Source organism: Rhinopithecus bieti, unplaced genomic scaffold (genome assembly GCF_001698545.2).
Source record: "Rhinopithecus bieti isolate Rb0 unplaced genomic scaffold, ASM169854v2 scaffold_4553, whole genome shotgun sequence".
Taxonomy (NCBI): domain Eukaryota; kingdom Metazoa; phylum Chordata; class Mammalia; order Primates; family Cercopithecidae; genus Rhinopithecus; species Rhinopithecus bieti.
The window spans coordinates 1,524,916-1,542,829 of NW_016804694.1; the positions used below are offsets into that span (position 1 = coordinate 1,524,916).

General features: G+C 50.1%; 1 protein-coding gene across 6 annotated transcripts in view; it reads right to left on the reverse strand.

Moving 5' to 3' along the window:
• The window catches only part of CPNE5 (copine 5), a 98,189-nt gene that overhangs the window by 45,393 nt on the left and 34,882 nt on the right, over nucleotides 1-17,914 (reverse strand). For 3 of the 6 annotated variants that reach the window (XM_017870109.1, XM_017870112.1, XM_017870111.1), the window contains exons 4-9: nucleotides 14,019-14,122; nucleotides 12,597-12,636; nucleotides 12,307-12,383; nucleotides 8,379-8,438; nucleotides 6,208-6,258; nucleotides 5,845-5,908 (exon numbers count right to left, since the gene is read on the reverse strand). In XM_017870109.1, the coding sequence (XP_017725598.1) occupies nucleotides 5,845-5,908; nucleotides 6,208-6,258; nucleotides 8,379-8,438; nucleotides 12,307-12,383; nucleotides 12,597-12,636; nucleotides 14,019-14,122 (396 nt within the window). Of the gene's footprint in view, nucleotides 1-5,844; nucleotides 5,909-6,207; nucleotides 6,259-8,378; nucleotides 8,439-11,533; nucleotides 11,815-12,306; nucleotides 12,384-12,596; nucleotides 12,637-14,018; nucleotides 14,123-17,914 lie in introns of those variants that run through there. The other 3 variants (XM_017870110.1, XM_017870116.1, XM_017870113.1) reach the window with 3 other exon arrangements.

Below are 17,914 nucleotides of genomic sequence, written 5' to 3' on the forward strand. Positions count from 1 at the left end.
AAAAAAAAAAAAAAAAAAAAAATTAAAAAGAAGAGCTTTTAGATAGATGGTTGGGGCCACAGTACATTTATTGTCTTCTCCTTAAAATGTGCTGGATTTTCCAAATCTCCTAGAATTAACATATTATCTTTTTTAGTCAGAAAAAAATAAGACATCAATGAAAAAGAAAAGGAATCATTAGTCACAACTCTGAAATTCAGCACTCCAGCAGGAGGAAACACACCAGGAGCTGGGGGTGATTCTGTGAGTAGGACCCTCTAGGAAGAAGAGGCTGGAGCTGGGCTCATGGGATAGGACGGCAGAAGCAGGCAACCTGGGACGTCAGTGAACACCCCACAGGCTGGAGGTTATTCATACACAGATGGTGGGCACAGAAGCTGGTCTGAGAGGCTGGGCCTGTCTTTATGCATTGACTGTAATAACCATGTTGAGGCCAAGCTGGCTTTTCTTTGTTTATTAATGACGGACTTCCCAAACAATCCAATCAGTTGTGCATCTGTTGATTTGGTCATTCAGAGGCTAAAAACCCCAGATTGACCGTTTTCCCTCCCACCCATTGAGCCTGTGTTTCTGGGATACTAACCAAAATCCATCAACTGAAGTTCAAAAGAAAAACAGGACGATTTGGATATGAGGATGTTCACTACAGTATTGTTTATATTGTTTCCTAAAAAGAACAGCTTTGATAAATTATAGCCCCATCCATACAATAGAGAAATAATATGCAGCTATCAACTACATGTTTTCTAAAAATGTATAATGATATAGGAAAAGGCAGGCTATAAAACTAGATACTATATTACATCAATTATAAGAAAAATTATGTACATGGACACTCAAAGAAAGCCTTGGAGGAAGCACATCAAAACGTCAACAGTGATTATCTCTGAGTGATTTTCCATGCTACTTACATTTTCTATATTTTCCAACTTGTTCATAATGAACATGTTATTTTTTTTAGCATCAGGAAAAAATGTTTTGTTTTGCTTTGGTTTTAAGGCCAGATAAATTCTTTCTAAGACCAAAAAATTTCAAACTAACCTTAAGAAGGGTGATGTTTGAATGCTGGTTACACAGGATGCTCATATCGGTCCCAGTCACAACACACGTCTCTCCTATGTATCAACCTGCATACTTCTGAGTCTTGAAGAACCTTCACCACCTCCCCCACTTAACCTGACTTTTCCTTCTCATCTCTCTTTCTCCATGGCTCCTCCCTCTGCCCTCATCTCTCAGGTACAGAAACTGGCCTCTCCCTGAAGCTTGTCTTTGGAACAGTGAAAGTTTTGATTGTGTTGGGATCCAGGCTGCTAAGTTCCCCAGCTCTGAGGTCCCACACAATCTGGCCACGATTCCCACCATCAGCACCTACAGTCTCATCTTTCTGACTCATCATCCATCACTCCTGCCCCAGGGCCTTTGCACAGGCTGTTCTGTCTGCCTGGACCAATCTTCCCCAGGTAACTGGAAGGGCTCATTCTCCCACCTGTCTCTATATATTGGCATATTACATAGAATCTATACATTTTCCTTCAGGATAGTCAAGAGTCTGATCAAATAGTTGTTGTAAGAAGAGGCACTGGATCTACCAGGGCTAAGGACCACTGCTCTAATGTGATTGCTGGTTGGCATTTCCATCTCTCACACTAAATTAAAAATTCCGGGAGAGCAGGGACTCAGTCAAAGCATATTTTCTGAACTGAAATGAAAGAATACATGAGCATGCTGGTGACATCTAAGGGGTGGCGAGGCCCCCAGGGGCAGTTATGGTGTGAAGTTCTAACTCCTTTTGCTCAAGAGAGGTGAGGCACACTCCATCACTGCCTCCTCCGTGACCACCACCACTATCCTGGCTGGGATGGCCAGTTGGGTGGAGGGACCTGACTAGGAGGTGGTATGGACATATTATTCTGAGCTGGAAAGTCCTGACTCCAGAGCAACGCAGGTCTGGGTGGCTGACAGGTCTCTAGGGGGAACCAAGGGGCTGGGAAGTGAAGGGCAAAGAGCTATCCAACCCTCTGTATTGACAACAAGCCCTACTTTTTTTTTTTTTTTTGGACAAGGTCTCACTCCGTTCCCTAGGCTTCAGTGCAGTGGTGCAATCATGGTTCACTGCAGCTATGACCTCCCAAGCTCAAGTGACCCTCCTGCCCCAGCCTTCTGAGTAGCTGGGACCACAGGCATGCACCACCACGCCCTGCTAATTAAAAAAAATTTTTTTTTGTAGAGATGATCAGGGGGTTCTCACTGCGATGTCCAGGCTGGTATCGAACTCTTGAGCTCAAGCTATTCTCCTGCCTTGCTCGGCCTCTCAAAGTGCTGGGATTATAGGCATGAACTCCAGCCTCCACTGCTCAAAGCCAGCCTGCCTGTTGAGGGCAATAGCCCCACAAGGAACAGAAGGTCGGTGACTGCTCCCTGTACTGTGAGGGCTGGAGGCTCCAAGGGTGAGGGAAAGACTGAGGATTAGGAGTCCAAGGCCTGAGCTAGAATCCCAGCAATCTTAGGCAGGCCACTAACTTCTCTGCATCCATAAAACAGGGCCACTCACACCTACCCAGCCCCCTAGCCCTGCGGTCAGAATCAAATAAGACTAAATAAGAGAGTCTCGGTAAACAAATGTTGGCCAGTATTACAGGCAGTAACAATCGCTTTACTGCTGAGCAGAACTGAACCTTGGGTGATTCAGAAGGCCTTTCGGGAGACCAGCCTCATCATTGCCAACATCAAGTACCATTCGATAGTATTTGGATCAAATTCTGATTGTGGGAACTTCTTTGGCATTTAAATTCCAGATGAACAAGGCTTTTCTATAACCTGTCAAACTATGCTGGTGACACGCTGGAGTCCACTGTCATCCTTTGCTGGTTCCCATCCGCCCACGCCGTCCCCATGGATGAAGAGAGGGTTTGTCTACTTCGGCAAAATGTATTCATTTGAGCAGGAAGCCCTGCTCTGGTGAAAAATCATCTCTCAGACCCCACCCTCTTCCTTTGATCCTCCCACTGAATGCTGAGCTGGAAAGACGAAGCAAAGCTGTTCAGATGTAATTATTTTAATTCAGCCAGATGCTGGGAATTAGTCTCTTTTCCTTGCAAGGATTCTAGGGAGAGACAGAACTCAGCTAAAGATGCCCCAGAAGAAAAGGAGCTGACAATCTCAGGAGGAAGGGAGGGCGCTCCCTGCCTCCGACATAGACCCCTTGTGCTGCAACAGCTTAAATCAAGAAAACTGCTGCCATCCCTGGGTGAAGGAGTAGGGAGGACTGGGGAAGAAGGAGGAAGAGGGAGGGTTTAATACCTGATAGGTATTAAACCTAAGACTGCTTACCAACCCCTGGAATGCTAGACCAGTAATGGCCACCAGCATTGTCTAGAGCGTTAGAATTTCCAAAGCGCTTTCATGTATGTGACTTTATTTGGTTATAAACTAGGAAGAAAGTCACCAGCTGGGCTAGAAGCTTGGGGAAACACTGAATTTAGGTTCAAGGAATTCAGATGCACCCTTTCCTAGGCATCTGTTAGACACACTCACATTCATGAACTCCTTTAACCCTATCAGCGCCAAGCTGCAGGTGGAGAACGGAGGCTCTGGGAGCTGCAACTGCTCTCTTCCACAGGGTAACTGAATTCTCTCCCTTGTCTGAACTCCAGTGGCATCCAGATCCTCAGCGGACATGTGTGTTTTGTCCATGACCTGGTGCTGAACACAAGGTCTGTGCTTTCTAAGCATTCAGTCACATATTCGTGATGGGTCCTTAGGAACGCCTACTGCACCCCGAGTCCTGCCCCGGGTGTACACATTGGGTGGGGTTCATTCCCACTGCCAAGTGCCTTCAGATCCACTGAGATAAACAGATAAGCAGAGCAACCAGGGTGAGCAGTTGCATATGAATTTCTTTGGTCATCTCTATACTGCCCTATACTATCGATTCTGTGTTCATGTGTTTTAGTCTTCCACTGGAAGTCCTTGGAAACAGAGTTTGTAACACCACAGCCCAGTAGTTAAAGACCTTGGCTCTATAAGCAAACTGCCAAGATTCAAATCTCTTCTACTCAGTGGCTGCGTGACCCTGGACAGGTCACTTAACTTCTCTGTGCTTCGGTTTCCTTATCTATAAAAGTGAGGAAAATTAATGAGGACCATAATTCATCAGATATTATAACACATCATACTACACACTACATTATGTATTATAATACCTTAGATAAGTAAGTCAATACATGTAAACCGCTTAGCACAGTGTATGGCCCAAAATAATGACTCAATTAATGTTCTCTAACACTGTTATATCTCAATACCAGCAGCTCTCAAAGTATGGACCAGGAACCCCGGGGGATCTTTGGGGTCAAAACGATTTTCATAATAATGCAAAGATGAAGAGTTTTCCAGAGGTTATCCGAGGGATTTCACAATAGATTGACTACAGAAGCAGCCATGAGAATCTGGATGTCTTCCATTAAGTCAGACATTAAGGAGATTTGCAAAAATGTAAAACATGGCCACTCTTCTCATTAAATGATTATTGTAAGTTATTGTTGTTTTTCAAAATGTGTTATTTTATTTATTTATTTTTTGAGACGGAGTCTCGCTCTGTCACCTAGGCTGGAGTGCAGAGGCTGCAGTGAGCTGAGACTGCAATCTCATGAGCCACTGCACCCGACCTCAAAATATATGTTATTTATGTTGACCCATAATGGGTTCAACTATTGTTATTTTTAAAGGAATTAATACATACATTTTTTAAAATTCTGTTTAAATTTCTAGTAGGGTAAATATTGATCGACAGCTGATCTGTAGCACTGACCTCCCAGGAAGGTAGGAAAATCTTGTTTCTCCTGGTCATCCCTCCCAGCCCCGTGGGAAGCTGTGTTCCCAGGGTAGCCCAGGCTTTGTTTACGCTTGCACCCTGCCCCTCCCTGCGTCTGTCCCAGCCTCCTCCTCTTCTCTCCAAGCTCCAACACTTTCCCACTTTTATAGCCACTCTTAGTAACCTAAGATAGCAGCGGTTTCGGGGCTGAGCCCAGATCTTAGAATCAAGCTGACCTGGAGTAGAATCTTGGCTCTGCTGCTTGTCTTCCTTGAACAGGTGACTTTGCCTCTCTGAGCCTCAATTTCCCCATCCATAGAATGGGAGTAACATTTTAGTACCTACTTCTTAGGATGATTGTCAAGAGCAGCGATAACTTATGTAAAGTGCCTATTTCTTGACAAATACTGACCATCACCATTATGATACTTTATCATTATTGTTAATCATGAGGTCCCCTGAGCCCCTTCTTGGTGTGCTCAGCTGTCCCCATCTCCTGATCCCCAACAGTCCTACAGGAAAAGCAAGACCAAGGCTGCCTGGTACTGCAGACTTCTTCCCAACATATGCACGCGCACAGACACACTCCATTCACCCCATGCAGGGCGTCACCCTACTCCAGAGATGAAAGTGAAAAATGACAGCTAAATGTCAAGCACCCAGGCTTCCTTCAAGACTGAAAAGGTCTTTGCTGCCACAGTGTTGGTGCCAAGGCAGTCTCGGCTCAAGGACACGTGAGTGGCGGCCGTGATGGGGAGGGGAGGGAGCCCTGGCATGGGAGCCAGGGGACAGAGCTCAGCTGGGCTCTGCTGCTGACTGTGGGTGAGTTCCTTCTCCTCTCTGGGCCTCAGTCTGCTCAGCTATAAAAAGGGAAAACACCCACTAGCACCGATGTTGCAGAATTCTATGACAGCCAGGTCAGCCTCAGGAGCCCTGTCTACCCTTGGTTCCCTCCAGGGGCTCAGGGAGGCCAACCTGCACTCTGTCACCACCCACCCCAACCACGTCCTGTGCTGGAGTCCTCTGCCACTCACCCTACAGTTGCTGAGCTCCTCAGCGGACAGGATGATGGTGCCACATTTCTTTCCTGGGACACCACTGGGAGAGGAGAAGATGAAAGAATGGAAAGCCAGACAAAGACAGAGCCATAAACCTGATACTCCCTCAATCAGCCCCTGCCCAGCCTCCCCCTCCCGCTACCATCCAGCCGATCTCCCCCAAAGCCCCTGAGAAGACAGAGTCTCCCGAAATCCTTGTGGCAGTGTGGCCTAGTGCACTGCTTCCTGGGGCCGGGTCCCCAAGCCTGGAGCTGCCCCACCCCCTGCTCCCCGAGAGCCCACCAGGAAGGGTAGTGCCTGCAGTGAAAGTCCTAGAATTGGAAAAGCATCCAGACTCACCCGGAGGCTTCCAGACCAGTGGTTCTCAAACTTTCCATCCAAAGACCACTTCTGTGGGCAAAAGACCTCATGGGCTAGCCACCCCACCTCACACCCAGCTGACCCCCAGAGTCCCAGGACAGTCCAGCTCTGAGCCACTCTGATGTGTCGTGGGAGGCAGGAAGGCAGGAGGGCTGGTGGACCCTCGCTGGTAGCTTGCCCAGGCTCTTTCCCATGGCTACGTCCCCTTGAGTGCCTTGGCTGGGGTCTCCCTGGGAGTGAGAGATCCCAGCCGACTGTGCAGCTCCCCAGTGAAATGGGCAACCAGGTCAAGGTCCGTGAAGTCGGTCCACCCCAGCACATCCCTCCAGGAGGGCAAGTTCTTCAGCTGGGGCTCCACCCAGGGGACCTGAACCACCTCTTCCCCTGGTTAGATGGGCTTTGGGCACCAGCCCAGCCCACTCCGATGCTTGGGACTAAGCCAGAGGTGGGGGAGGGGCCACTGGGAGGGAGAGGAAAATGTCGGATTGTCCAGTAGCTCTGTGACTTTGGGCTCATTCCTGTACCTCTCTGAGCCTCAGTTTTCTCCCCTATATAATGAGTGTGACTGTATATACCCACACAGTGCCTGGCACAGAGAAGGTCTGCAGTGAGCAGCATCCCCCTCCCCGCACCCTTTGCTTCACAATTGTGCAATGCTGGTAAAATCCAGCCTCACACCTCAGGCCAGCCACAGGGCCACCAGCATGCTGTCTGTGGAACACACTTTGAGAACCACTGATGGAGCTCTTCCCAGCACCAGCTCTTGGAGGGAGAGGCTCTCAAACAGAGGAGGCAGGGGAGGAAGGGAAGCCGGCCCTGGGGCGTTGACAGGACAGCCCAGATTTCTCCAAATCAGGTGAGCAGAGCAGGGGCCACATCTGGGGCATCCCCTGCCACGGACAGGGGACAGTGCCTGCCAGCTTGTCCCTCTAGACTTGGGCAGCTGAGCTGAGTGCCTCAAAGCCCTTCCCCACCCCCTGGTCCAGTCCTTCATGGTAGTAAAGACATGATTTGTTTGCCCAGGGAGATAGAATCCTCCACGCCAGCCTCCTCCGCCCCATGTTTCTCCATCTGTTCCTCTCTTTGCCTCTGAGTCCTTCTTCTATTTCCGATCCTTCTTTCCCTCCTCTCCAGCCCCAACCTGCTCCCACCTTCTTGGCCTTCCTTTCTCTCTCCCTCTCTGTCTCTGTATCTCTGTCTGCCTCCCGCTGCCTCCCCAGTTGCTGCTTCTCTACTCTCCGGGTGAATTAGCATTCATGCTCTCCCTGGGCTGTGAGCATCTCCGGCCCCCTGGAGGCCCCTTCCCCACCTGCAGCTGGCCCAGTGGCATATCCAGCTGCTGCAACCTCAATTCCTGACAGCTCTCAGGGAAGGCCAGGGGAGCTCTGCTTACCCCAATAAAATGCCCTTCTGCAGAGGCCCCTGCAGGCAGAGGTTCCCTGCCCTGCACTCCCCCACCCCCAGCCCCAGTGGGCGAGTGGGCGTGAGAAAGAAGCCAGGGTGGGAACTCCCCAACCGGGAAAGAAGGGGAGGGAAGGAGGGGGAGGCTCTGCGTTGGCCACATTTGCATGAGACCAGCCGAAACCAGATGGTCAGGGTGGTGGAGTGAGGCTGGCCCACCGCAGCTGGCTAGCAAACGAGCAAACGTGAAAAGTGGGGATTCAGCTGGATCTACTTTGTGGTGAGGAGGAGGCAGACATCCAGCAGCCAAAACAAGGAAGGGGAACAGGGGGGAAAGGATAAAGAGAGGGGAGGAAAGAGGGGGAGAGAAGGGTGGGGATTGGGGGCCCAGAGAAACCAGGCCAGGGAGAGAGGAAAGGAACAGAGAGTGCCCAGCCCTGCTATTCCTAGACATCCCCTAGACATCCCCACCTGTAAGTCCCACCCTCTCCCTGAAGTCCCAGGAGCCACCCGGGCTTGAGATGCCCAAACTCAAGCTTGAATGGGGGAGGGGCTCGCTGCCAAGTCGGGGCTTCTGTTCAGGGCCAAGAGCCTGGGTGCCTAAGGAGGAACCTTGGACTCTCTGTCCCCTGGATCAGGGCCAGATTCACAGGGATGGGAGCAGGGACCAGGCCCAGACTCTGAGGCCCCCTTTGCAGAGCTGGTTGAATGTCTAAGGACTCCAGGGCCAGAGATGTCTGGTGACCTACCCGTTGGACACGGCTGGCATGGGTTTGCCCGTCCTGGAATTCAGGCTGAATGCACCTATCCTGTGGAGAGAGGGGAAGAGAGAGCATGCTATGAGCTGAGTACCCCCATCCAGACAGGCCAGCACACTTGGCATCCAGATGCTTGGAGACAAGCAGCTGCTCTGGAAGTCATTGAAACAGGATCAAAGTCACAGGCCAGAGCAAGCAGAGCCCTTCTTCTGGGCAAATTCCTCTCCCTCAGTGGTTCTCAAGGTGGGATGCCCAGACCAGCAGCACCAGCATGTCCTGGGAACGTTATTAATAGGAATGTAAATTCCCAGGCCCAGCCCATACCCACGGGATCAGGAACTGCGGGGTGGAACCCAGCAATCTGTGGTGACCCTGGTGCCTGCTGCAGTTTGGGAACCCCTGTTCTCCCTTTCTAGCCTCCGCATCCAGACTGCGAGATGGGGAGACTACCGGAAGAATCACATGAGATCATGACATGGACTGAACTGTATCCCCCAAAATTCATGTATTAAAATCTTAATCTCCAGGACCTCAGAATGGGACTATATTTGGAGATAGAGTCTTTCTTTTTATTTTTTTTTTTTTATGTTTTATTTGAAACAGAGTATTGCTCTGTCACCCGGGCTGGAGTGCAGTGGCGCGATCTCAGCTCACTGCAACTTCCACCTACAGGGTTCAAGTGGTTCTCCTGCCTCAGCCTCCTGGGTAGCTGGGACCACGGGCATGCACCACCACACCCAGCTAATTTTTGTATTTTTAGTAAAGACAAGGTTTCACCATGTTGGCCAGGCTGGTCTTGAACCCTTGACCTCAGGTGGTCTGCTCACCTTGGCCTCCCAAAGTGCTGGGATTACAGGCATGAGCCATCGTGCCCGGCCTGGAGATAGGGTCTTTAAGGAGGTAATTAAGGTAAAATGAGGTCATGGCAGTGGGTCCTAATCTAATGGCTGGTGTCCTCATAAGAAGAGGTGACTAGGACACAGAGGTGCAGAGAGAGATGACAACGTGAAGACACAAAGATGAGAAGGAAGACAGCCATCCTCACAAGAAATGAACTCTGTTGACATCTTAATCTCTGATGTCTAGCCTCCAAAATTGTGAGAAAATTCATTTTTGTTTTTTAAGCCACTCAGTTTGTGGCATTTGCCACAACGGCCCCAGTGAACTAACACAGATTTCACAAGCAAAATACTGACGACCCTCATGCCTGGCCCAAAATATGTGTCCAGTAAACAGGAGATTTTCACAGGGTTTAGTCAGGAAGACAACTAAACTAAGACACATAAAATATTTGATGAGGTAAAAGGTCCACCTCCCCCTCCAATATTGCCATCAACCTCTGTATTTTATTTAATCTTATCTTATCTTATTTTATTTTTGAGAGGGAGTCTCGTTCTGTCATCCAGGCTAGAGTGCAGTGGTATGATCTCAGCTCACTGCAACCTCCGCCTCCTGGGTTCAAGTGATTCTCCTGCCTCAGCCTCCCTAGTAGCTGGGACTACAGGCACGCGCCACCACACCGGGCTAATTTTTGTTTTTTGTTTCTTTTTTTTTTTTTGAGACGAGTCCTAGCTCTGGTCGCCTCAAGGCTGGAGTGCAGTGGCCAGATCTCAGCTCAGTGCAAGCTCCGCCTCCCAGGTTACGCCATTCTCCTGGCGCTCAGCCTCCCAAGTAGCTGGGACTACAGGTGCCCGCCACCTCGCCCGGCTAGTTTTTTGTCTTATTTTTAGTAGAGACGGGGTTTGGTTTCACCGTGTTAGCCCAGGGTGGGTCTTGATCTCCTGACCTCGTGATCCGCCGTCTCTGCCTCCCAAAGTGCTGGGATCACAGGCCTGAGCCACCGCACCCGGCCTAATTTTTGTATTTTTTAATAGAGATGAGGTTTCTCCACGTTGGTCAGGCTGGTCTCAAACTCCTAACCTCAGGTGATCTGCACCCCCGTCGGCCTCCCACAGTGCTGGGATTACAGGCATGAACTACTGCGCCCGGCCAACCTCTATTATTTTAGATCTTGCTTGTCCTTTAAGCCTCAGTTTCAAAAGCTGTCTCCATAGCAAGCCTCCCTCAATACTCCCCCACCCCCAGAAAGAGTTCCCTGTCACCAACGGTGGACCAGGTGACAGCAGGCAAGAAACAGACCCAAATGACTAGTGGTTTTGGACCCAGGCAGCTGGGAGTTGGGAAGCACAGACACCCTCCCTAGTAGGGCATCTCCAACCTGGCAACCCACGTAAAGCCCTGGGTGGGGGTGCTGCTGGAAAGAGCAGATGCTAATGGGTGTGCTACACTTAGCACATGGTTAACACTGAAGTGAGCACAGGGGCAGATGTTCCTAGAGAAAGAATATAAAATTATGAATAAAAATTGTTAGAAATATGTCCTAAGAGGGAGGGGCCTACCAAATATGAATGTGAATTTTGTATCCTTTTTTTCAAGAGGCCCTCAAATTCTATAAGCTACAGAGGCCTCCAAAACAGGGGTTTTCCCCTTGTTCTCAATAAATGATAGCTATTTTCATTGTTTTCTAGGAACCCAGAGATGAGACCTTTTGGGAGCCAAGGAAACATTTCCAGGAGCCCAGGGGCCATGAGTTACTGGGGATCCCGGGCAAGGATCTGGAAGAGAGATCACACACACACGCACACACACACACACACACTGCAGTTATTATTATTATTTTGAGACAGAGTCTTGCTCTGTTGCTCAAGCTAGAGTACAGTAGTACAATCTCGGCTCACTGCAGCCTCCTGGGTTCAAGAGATTCTCGTGCCTCAGCCTCCCGAGTAGCTGGGACTACAGGTGTGCACCACCACGCCCAGCTAATTTTTCTGTATTTTTAGTAGAGAGAGGGTTGCACCATGTTGGCCAGGCTGGTCTTGAACTCCTAAGCTCAGGCTATCCACCTGCCTTGGCCTCCCAAAGCTCTGGGATTACAGGTGTGAGCCACCGTGCCCGGTTCACACTGCAATGATTGATCATGGTGAGGGGACAGCGTCCAGTGGGAACTTGGCAGAAGCAAGCGGGGGGCTAATGATCTCCCTTTCCTGGGCTCTTTGCCTTGTGGCCTGGATGCCCATCCCAGTCTGCCCTCTCTTTCCTGGGCCCTGCCCATGAGTGTCAACCTAAAATATTCAAAATGCTCGGGATCCAGTTAAATTAGTTTATTTAAATGCAAAGTGTGAGGGGGGCCGTCCAGAGAAACATGGACACCAAAAAATGGTGACCAGTGTTCCCCAGTGTGGGGAAAGGTAAGAATTGTTTATACAGGCACGGGCCCTGCCCCGGGACTTCCTGAGAAATAGGGACAAGAGAGGTCACCCTTACCACCTGGCCAGCCCTGGCTGCCCCTGAAGACATCCTCAGGCTCCACTGTGAGAAGCCTTGGGATTCCTCATCCCAGAGCCTGCTTCAGAGCAACAGCTTTTTTCTAAAAGCAAATTAAGTTCAGGGACTGCCAGGGACAGGATGGGATGGGAGGGGCCTCACTGTAGCCAGCTCTGGCCTACAAGCTGTGAACAATCTTAGGAATATGCTATGTGTGTAGAGCCCTGGGTTCAAATCCCAGCTCTCCCTCTTTCTAGCTGTGTGTCCTTGAGCAAGTCACTTCCCCTCTCTGGGCTTCAGTTTCTTCTTCCACACTATGATAGGGGTCAGGGTGGGAATAGATTATATGGTGTCTAGTCTATTCCCTCCTGAGCCTTCCCAGGAGATGGGGCTCTAATAACCCAGCCTGGGTTCCCCTGAAATACCTGGATTAGAAGCCCCATGAGAGCAGTGATGCGTGGGGTCTCTTTATTTCTAACAACCCTGCAGATGCCAGTCATAGTCAGCTGACTGCTTTGCCCCCCGCCCTGAGCCAGCCCCCAGCTGAATGGGCAGGAACTTGGCCCACCACTGGGAAAGCAACCCAGACACTCACGTGAGGGGCTTCTCCAGGCGGCTCCCAGGGGACCCCACAATCTCTCCAAGGGTGCAGAAGGCCTGGCCCAGGAAATCCTGCATGTCCAGGGAACAGAAGAGACCAGTGTCACCCACTCTGCTCACAGCTATCCCACCTCCCCCATCACCCAATTCCTGGAAGTGTGAGAGCCCTTAAATGACAGGGCGCAGCCTCGGACACACATTCCATCCCAACAAAGCCCCGGGCCCACCCGAAGGATGGCATTTCAGAAACTGTGGAATTGCTGAGCGGTCACTGGCAGAACTCACGTGCTTGGATAAATCGGGACTCTTAGAGTCAACGTCGTATCTGCAGGGAACACAGAGAAATGATGAAGGTAGCTGTGGATGTTCTGCCCAATCCTGCCTGGGTTCTCAAGTTGAGTCAGGGCCCCTGTCCCCCAAAAACAGGTCCCAATGCAGTGAATATTTCCAGGAGTAATTGTTGGAAGGCATGAAAGGGAGCCTTCTGGGTGCTGGACATGTTCTGTCCTTGAGCTGGGTGATGATCAGAGGGGTGGAAATGGATGTAAAAATGCATCGTGGAGTAGGCGTTAAGATTTATGCACTTCACCATGTGTATGTTACACCTCATTAAAAATGGAAAAAATTAAATCAGTGAACTCTGTCCGCCCGGCTGGTTCACAGGTGGCTGAGCCACCTTACCTTTCGCTCCCCTCACTTACAGAGTTTCCCATCTTTGCTCTTTGCAGCCAAGCCTTGGCTGCCCGTGGTGCTAATACCTTGCTTCTGACCTTCCCTTATGGCTTCACCCTACCCAGGCCTGCCCAGCTTGCCCACGGGCCTGGTCACTCAAGAAGGAGGGAGGCATTAACACCTTCACCTCAGCCGTCTACAGGCAGCGTGATGCAGCTGGCCTCCTCCCCTCACCTGGGGTCTGCTCACCTGGAGCCTCACCTGCCACCTTCCCCCAGCATCTCCCCCCCCCCAACTGGCATCTCTGTGGCCAAACAGCCATGCCAGGCCCAGATGACTCCTGCTGAGAGATGGTCATTCTCTTATCAGCCCTCTTCAAAATGTCACCAGGTGACTTCTCTACAATGGGCTGTGCTGACTCTCCTCAGCCTCAATACCTCCCATCATTCCCTCCAAAGTTATTTCCTTCCACTGCATTCTTTCCTTTGCTCCCTAAGGTGCCAAACCCCCTTCTTTCCCACTCTGACCACTCTTCTGTGGGGCAAAGACTTTTCAAACCATCCCATACCCCATAAAAACAACATCACAAACTCCCCGGCCTGTTTACCAAGCCTGAAATCCCACCCTGATCTTTAATGTCAGGAGAAAGGCACTCTCGTCTTCCAATGGATGCTAGATGCCTGAGCCCCACCAGCCAGGCCACCTCTGCGGGAGGGGAGGCTGCAGGGACCCTCTCCCAGAACACGCTTAGGCAGAGGAAGCACCCAGTGGCTCCCTCCTGGTTACTAGGGGAGAAAAGGGCTCCCAGAGGCACAGCCAAGAGTAGCCTTCAGGATCTTTCCTCAGCAGACATTCCCCGGCACCAAGAAGCTTGCCTAATGCCATCCCCAACTTAACTGAGACAAACTGTTAAATTTGTCTCTCCTGGTGAGGGTGCAGGCAGACTTCAGCTAATTGCCACTTCTATCCCAGGCCAACCTGGGCTCCCGCTAATATCTCAGCTCCTACCACCTCCCCCAACCATCTTCCACTTACAAATCAAAACGGAGGTTCTGCTTCTCCTCGAAAAAGTAATCCACAATGAACTTGCGCACGAAGTCGGGATTGAGTGTGTTGTCGATGACTTCGGTGCGCCCAAACTGCAAGAGAAGTTGGAGGGTAAACCTCAGGACCGGGCTGGTAGGGCGGGGAGAGCACTGGGCTCAGAGCCCCTTAGTCCTGGTTCTGGCAGTTATGAAAGCCCTGTCTCTCCAGGCTCCTGACATCCATCCCCTCCCAATCAAAGCATGAGTTCTTCCATCTGACAGTGGAAGGCACGTACAGTATGGCTCCAACCCACATGGCTTCTCCCCATCTCCATGCAAGCTAATGGTCTTCATACCTGAGCAGGCCCTTCCCTTCACCTGGCCTCCCTGTCTCTGCCAGTGACATATCCTCATTCCCTCAAGGCCTGATATAAATACCACCTCCTCCAGGAAGCTTTCCTGATTCCTCCAACCAGAGAATTTTATTTCTCTGAGCCTCCCCGAACTTGTGCCCACTCCATGACCACCATTCTGAGAATTGATTCCACAATTAGGTGTGTACTTATTTGATTCCCCAGTTGCAAACACAAGGGCAGAGGCAGGGACCATAGGAGACCACCTCCTAAAAGATCCCCACCTTTTGGTATTCATGCCCTTGCATAATCACTTCCTGTCGAATGTGAGCTGGACCTAGTGACACACTTGTACTGAACAGAGTATCGCACAAGTCATAGAATGTCACCTCCAAGGTTATGTTATAAACAACGATGACTTCCGTATGGGCACCTTCTCTTGCTCTGTCTTGCTTGCCCACTTAATAAAACCAGCTGCCATGTTGTGAGCTGACTTATGAAGAGGGCGGCAAGGAAAGGAGGAGGCCCCAGGCTAACACCAGTGAGGAACAGCGGCTGTCAATCTGCCCATCCATAAGAATTGAAATCCTGCCGACAACCAGTGGGTGAGCTTGCAAGCAAATCTTGCCCAGTTGAACCTTGAGATGACTGAGGCCTTGGTCAACACCTTCACTGTGACCTTGTGAGAGAGACCCTGAGCCAGAGGACCCATTAAAGCTGCACTCAGATTACTGCCTGTTGTTTAAACCACTAAATTCTGGGGTGATTTATTACTCAGCAATAGCTAACTAATTCAGAGACTGAATTGTCTTGGTTGCCCTTGCAGCTGATATTCTAGAATTTTGTACATAATAGGCAGTCAATAATTGAATCCCAATCAGTTTCGCAAATGACTTTAGGCCAAGTCACTCCCCATCTTTGGGCATCAGAATCACCTAGAGAACTTGGTAAAATACAGATTGTGGAGGGCCTCACTCCAGAAGCTCTGACTCAGTAGGTCTAGAGTGGAGCCTTGGAATCTGCATTTTAGAAGTCCTCAGGTGATGCTGATACTGTGGGTCTGGGGACTCCGCTTTGAGAACCACTGGGCTAGGTGGTGGTCCACTGGGATCCAAGTCTCCTGCAGGCTCCACAGGCCATAGAGGAGGGCAGAGTGGGCATGAGTCCAGCCAACCATCCCATCAAAGCAGCTCTCTTTTGTATCTGCTCAATACAGTAGACATTTTGAGCAAAATTTTTGTTTCAAAAAAGGGGTGAGGGGCTAAGAGGTGACGTTCAAAGCCACTGCATTTACAATAGACTATCATTCAGCCTTAAAAAAGGAAGGAAATCCTGTCATGTGCTACAACATGGTGCACCTTGCAGAGATTGTGCTAGTGAAATAAGCCAGTCACAGTAGGACAAATAATGTATGTGTCCACTTATAGGAGGTATCTAAAGTGGCCAAATTCATTGACATAGAAAGTAGAATGGCAGTGACCAGGGGCAGGGTGGAGGGGTGTAGGGGGAGTTGTTTAATGGGATAAGGGTTTCAGTTTTGCAAGATGAAAATGTTCTAGAGACCTATTTCACAACAATGCAAATACATTTGTAACTCTACTAAACTGTACACTTAAAAATGGTTATGCGCGGTGGCTCAAGCCTGTAATCCCAGCACTTTGGTAGGCCGAGACAGGCGGATCACGAGGTCGGGAGATTGAGATCATCCTGGCTAACACGGTGAAACCCTGTCTCTACTAAAAAAAATACAAAAAAGAAAAAAAAACTAGCCGGGCGAGGTGGCGGGCGCCTGTAGTCCCAGCTACTCGGGAGGCTGAGGCAGGAGAATGGAGTGAACCCGGGAGGCGGAGCTTGCAGTGGGCTGAGATCCAGCCACTGCACTCCAGCCTGGGTGACAGAGGGAGACTCCGCCTCAAAAAAAAAAAAAAATGGTTATGATGTGGCTGGGCCCGGTGGCTCACGCCTGTAATCCCAGGTTTTGGGAGGCCGAGGCGGGCGGATCATGAGGTCAAGAGATCAAGACCGTCCTGGCCAATATGGTGCAACCCCATCTCTACTAAAAATACAAAAACTAGCTGGGTGTGTTGGCGCACGCCTGTAGACCCAGCTGCTTGGGAGGCTGAAGCAGGAGAATTGCTTGAACCCAGGAGGTGGAGGCTGCAGTAAGCCGAGATCATGTCACTGCACCCCAGCCTGGCAGCAGAGCGAGACTCCATCTCAAAAACAGAAAAAAAAAAAAGGTTATGATGGAAAATTTTATGCTATGTGCTTTTATTTCCCACAATTAAAAAACGAAAAACATTAGCTAGGCATAGTAGCATGAACTTGGGGTCCCAGCTACTCAGGAGGCTAAGGTGAGGGGATGGTTGAGCCCAGGAGGGTGAGGCTGCAGTGAGCTATGATCACACCACCGCACTCCAGCATGGGCAATAGAGACCCTGTCTCTCAAAACAAAAGCAAATGAACGAAAAACCCACCACATTGTATGCTACATGAAGGCAGGGGTGCTGTTTGTTACAATATTTACCAGTAAGACAGGCAGGTGCAAAGCAAAATATTTTAAATGGGCTGTTTATTCTTTTTAATAATCCTGAGTGTCAGAATGTCAGTCTTCCTTGATGGGGCTCTGCAGTCCAGGAAAACACCAGCACATGGGCCCCTCACACGTGTGGTAGATGAGGCCCTGGGTTACCTGGGACTTACCCTGAGTGTCCCTTCTACCCTGAATTAAGTTAGAAACTTCCAAAGGGGCTAGGCATGGTGGCTAACACCTGCAATCCCAGCACTTTGGGAGGCTGAGGCGGGTGGATCACTTGAGGTCAGGAGTTTGAGACCACCCTGGCCAACATGGTGAAACTCCATCTCTACTAAAAAAAACACGCACACACAAAAAATGAGCCGGGCGTGATGGCACACACCTATAGTCCCAGATATTTGGGAGGGTGAGGCAGGAGAATCACTTAAACCCAGTGTAAGGTGGAGGTTGCAGTGAGCTGAGATGACACCACTGCACTCCAGCCTGGGCGACAGAGAAAGACTCCATCTCACTGGAGAGGGAAGCTCCCACTCCAGGTAACATGCAGCACTAGATTTGGTATCTTGTTGTCCCTCACTCCCTTGGCGAGGCAACCTCATGTTCCAATCAATCTCATCTGCTAAATCTCTTCCTCTGCTGTGGCCTTGGTCCGGCCTCATCACTTTCTCACCTGGTCACCTTGACTACCATGGCAGCCTCCTAAGGGGCCCCCCCACATGTGCCAATTCCTAATGCTTGGAGCCTTAGCTCCCTGGCCATCCTGTTCTCCAACTTCCTACCCCTCCTGTGTGCACCCATTGTCCTCCTGCATCTCTAAGGCTGCACTTACTGCGCGACCTGATAATGATCTACGGAGTCTCTTTCTACCCCTCTAGGTTGTGAGCTTCTCAAGCAGCAGGAGAATCCAAGTTCTCCTCATCTTTGCAGCCCAGGACCTAACACAGCATTTGATACATAGTCGCAAGTTTAGATCATAACAGCTGCTGTTTATTGAATACATACAATGCACAAGGAGCG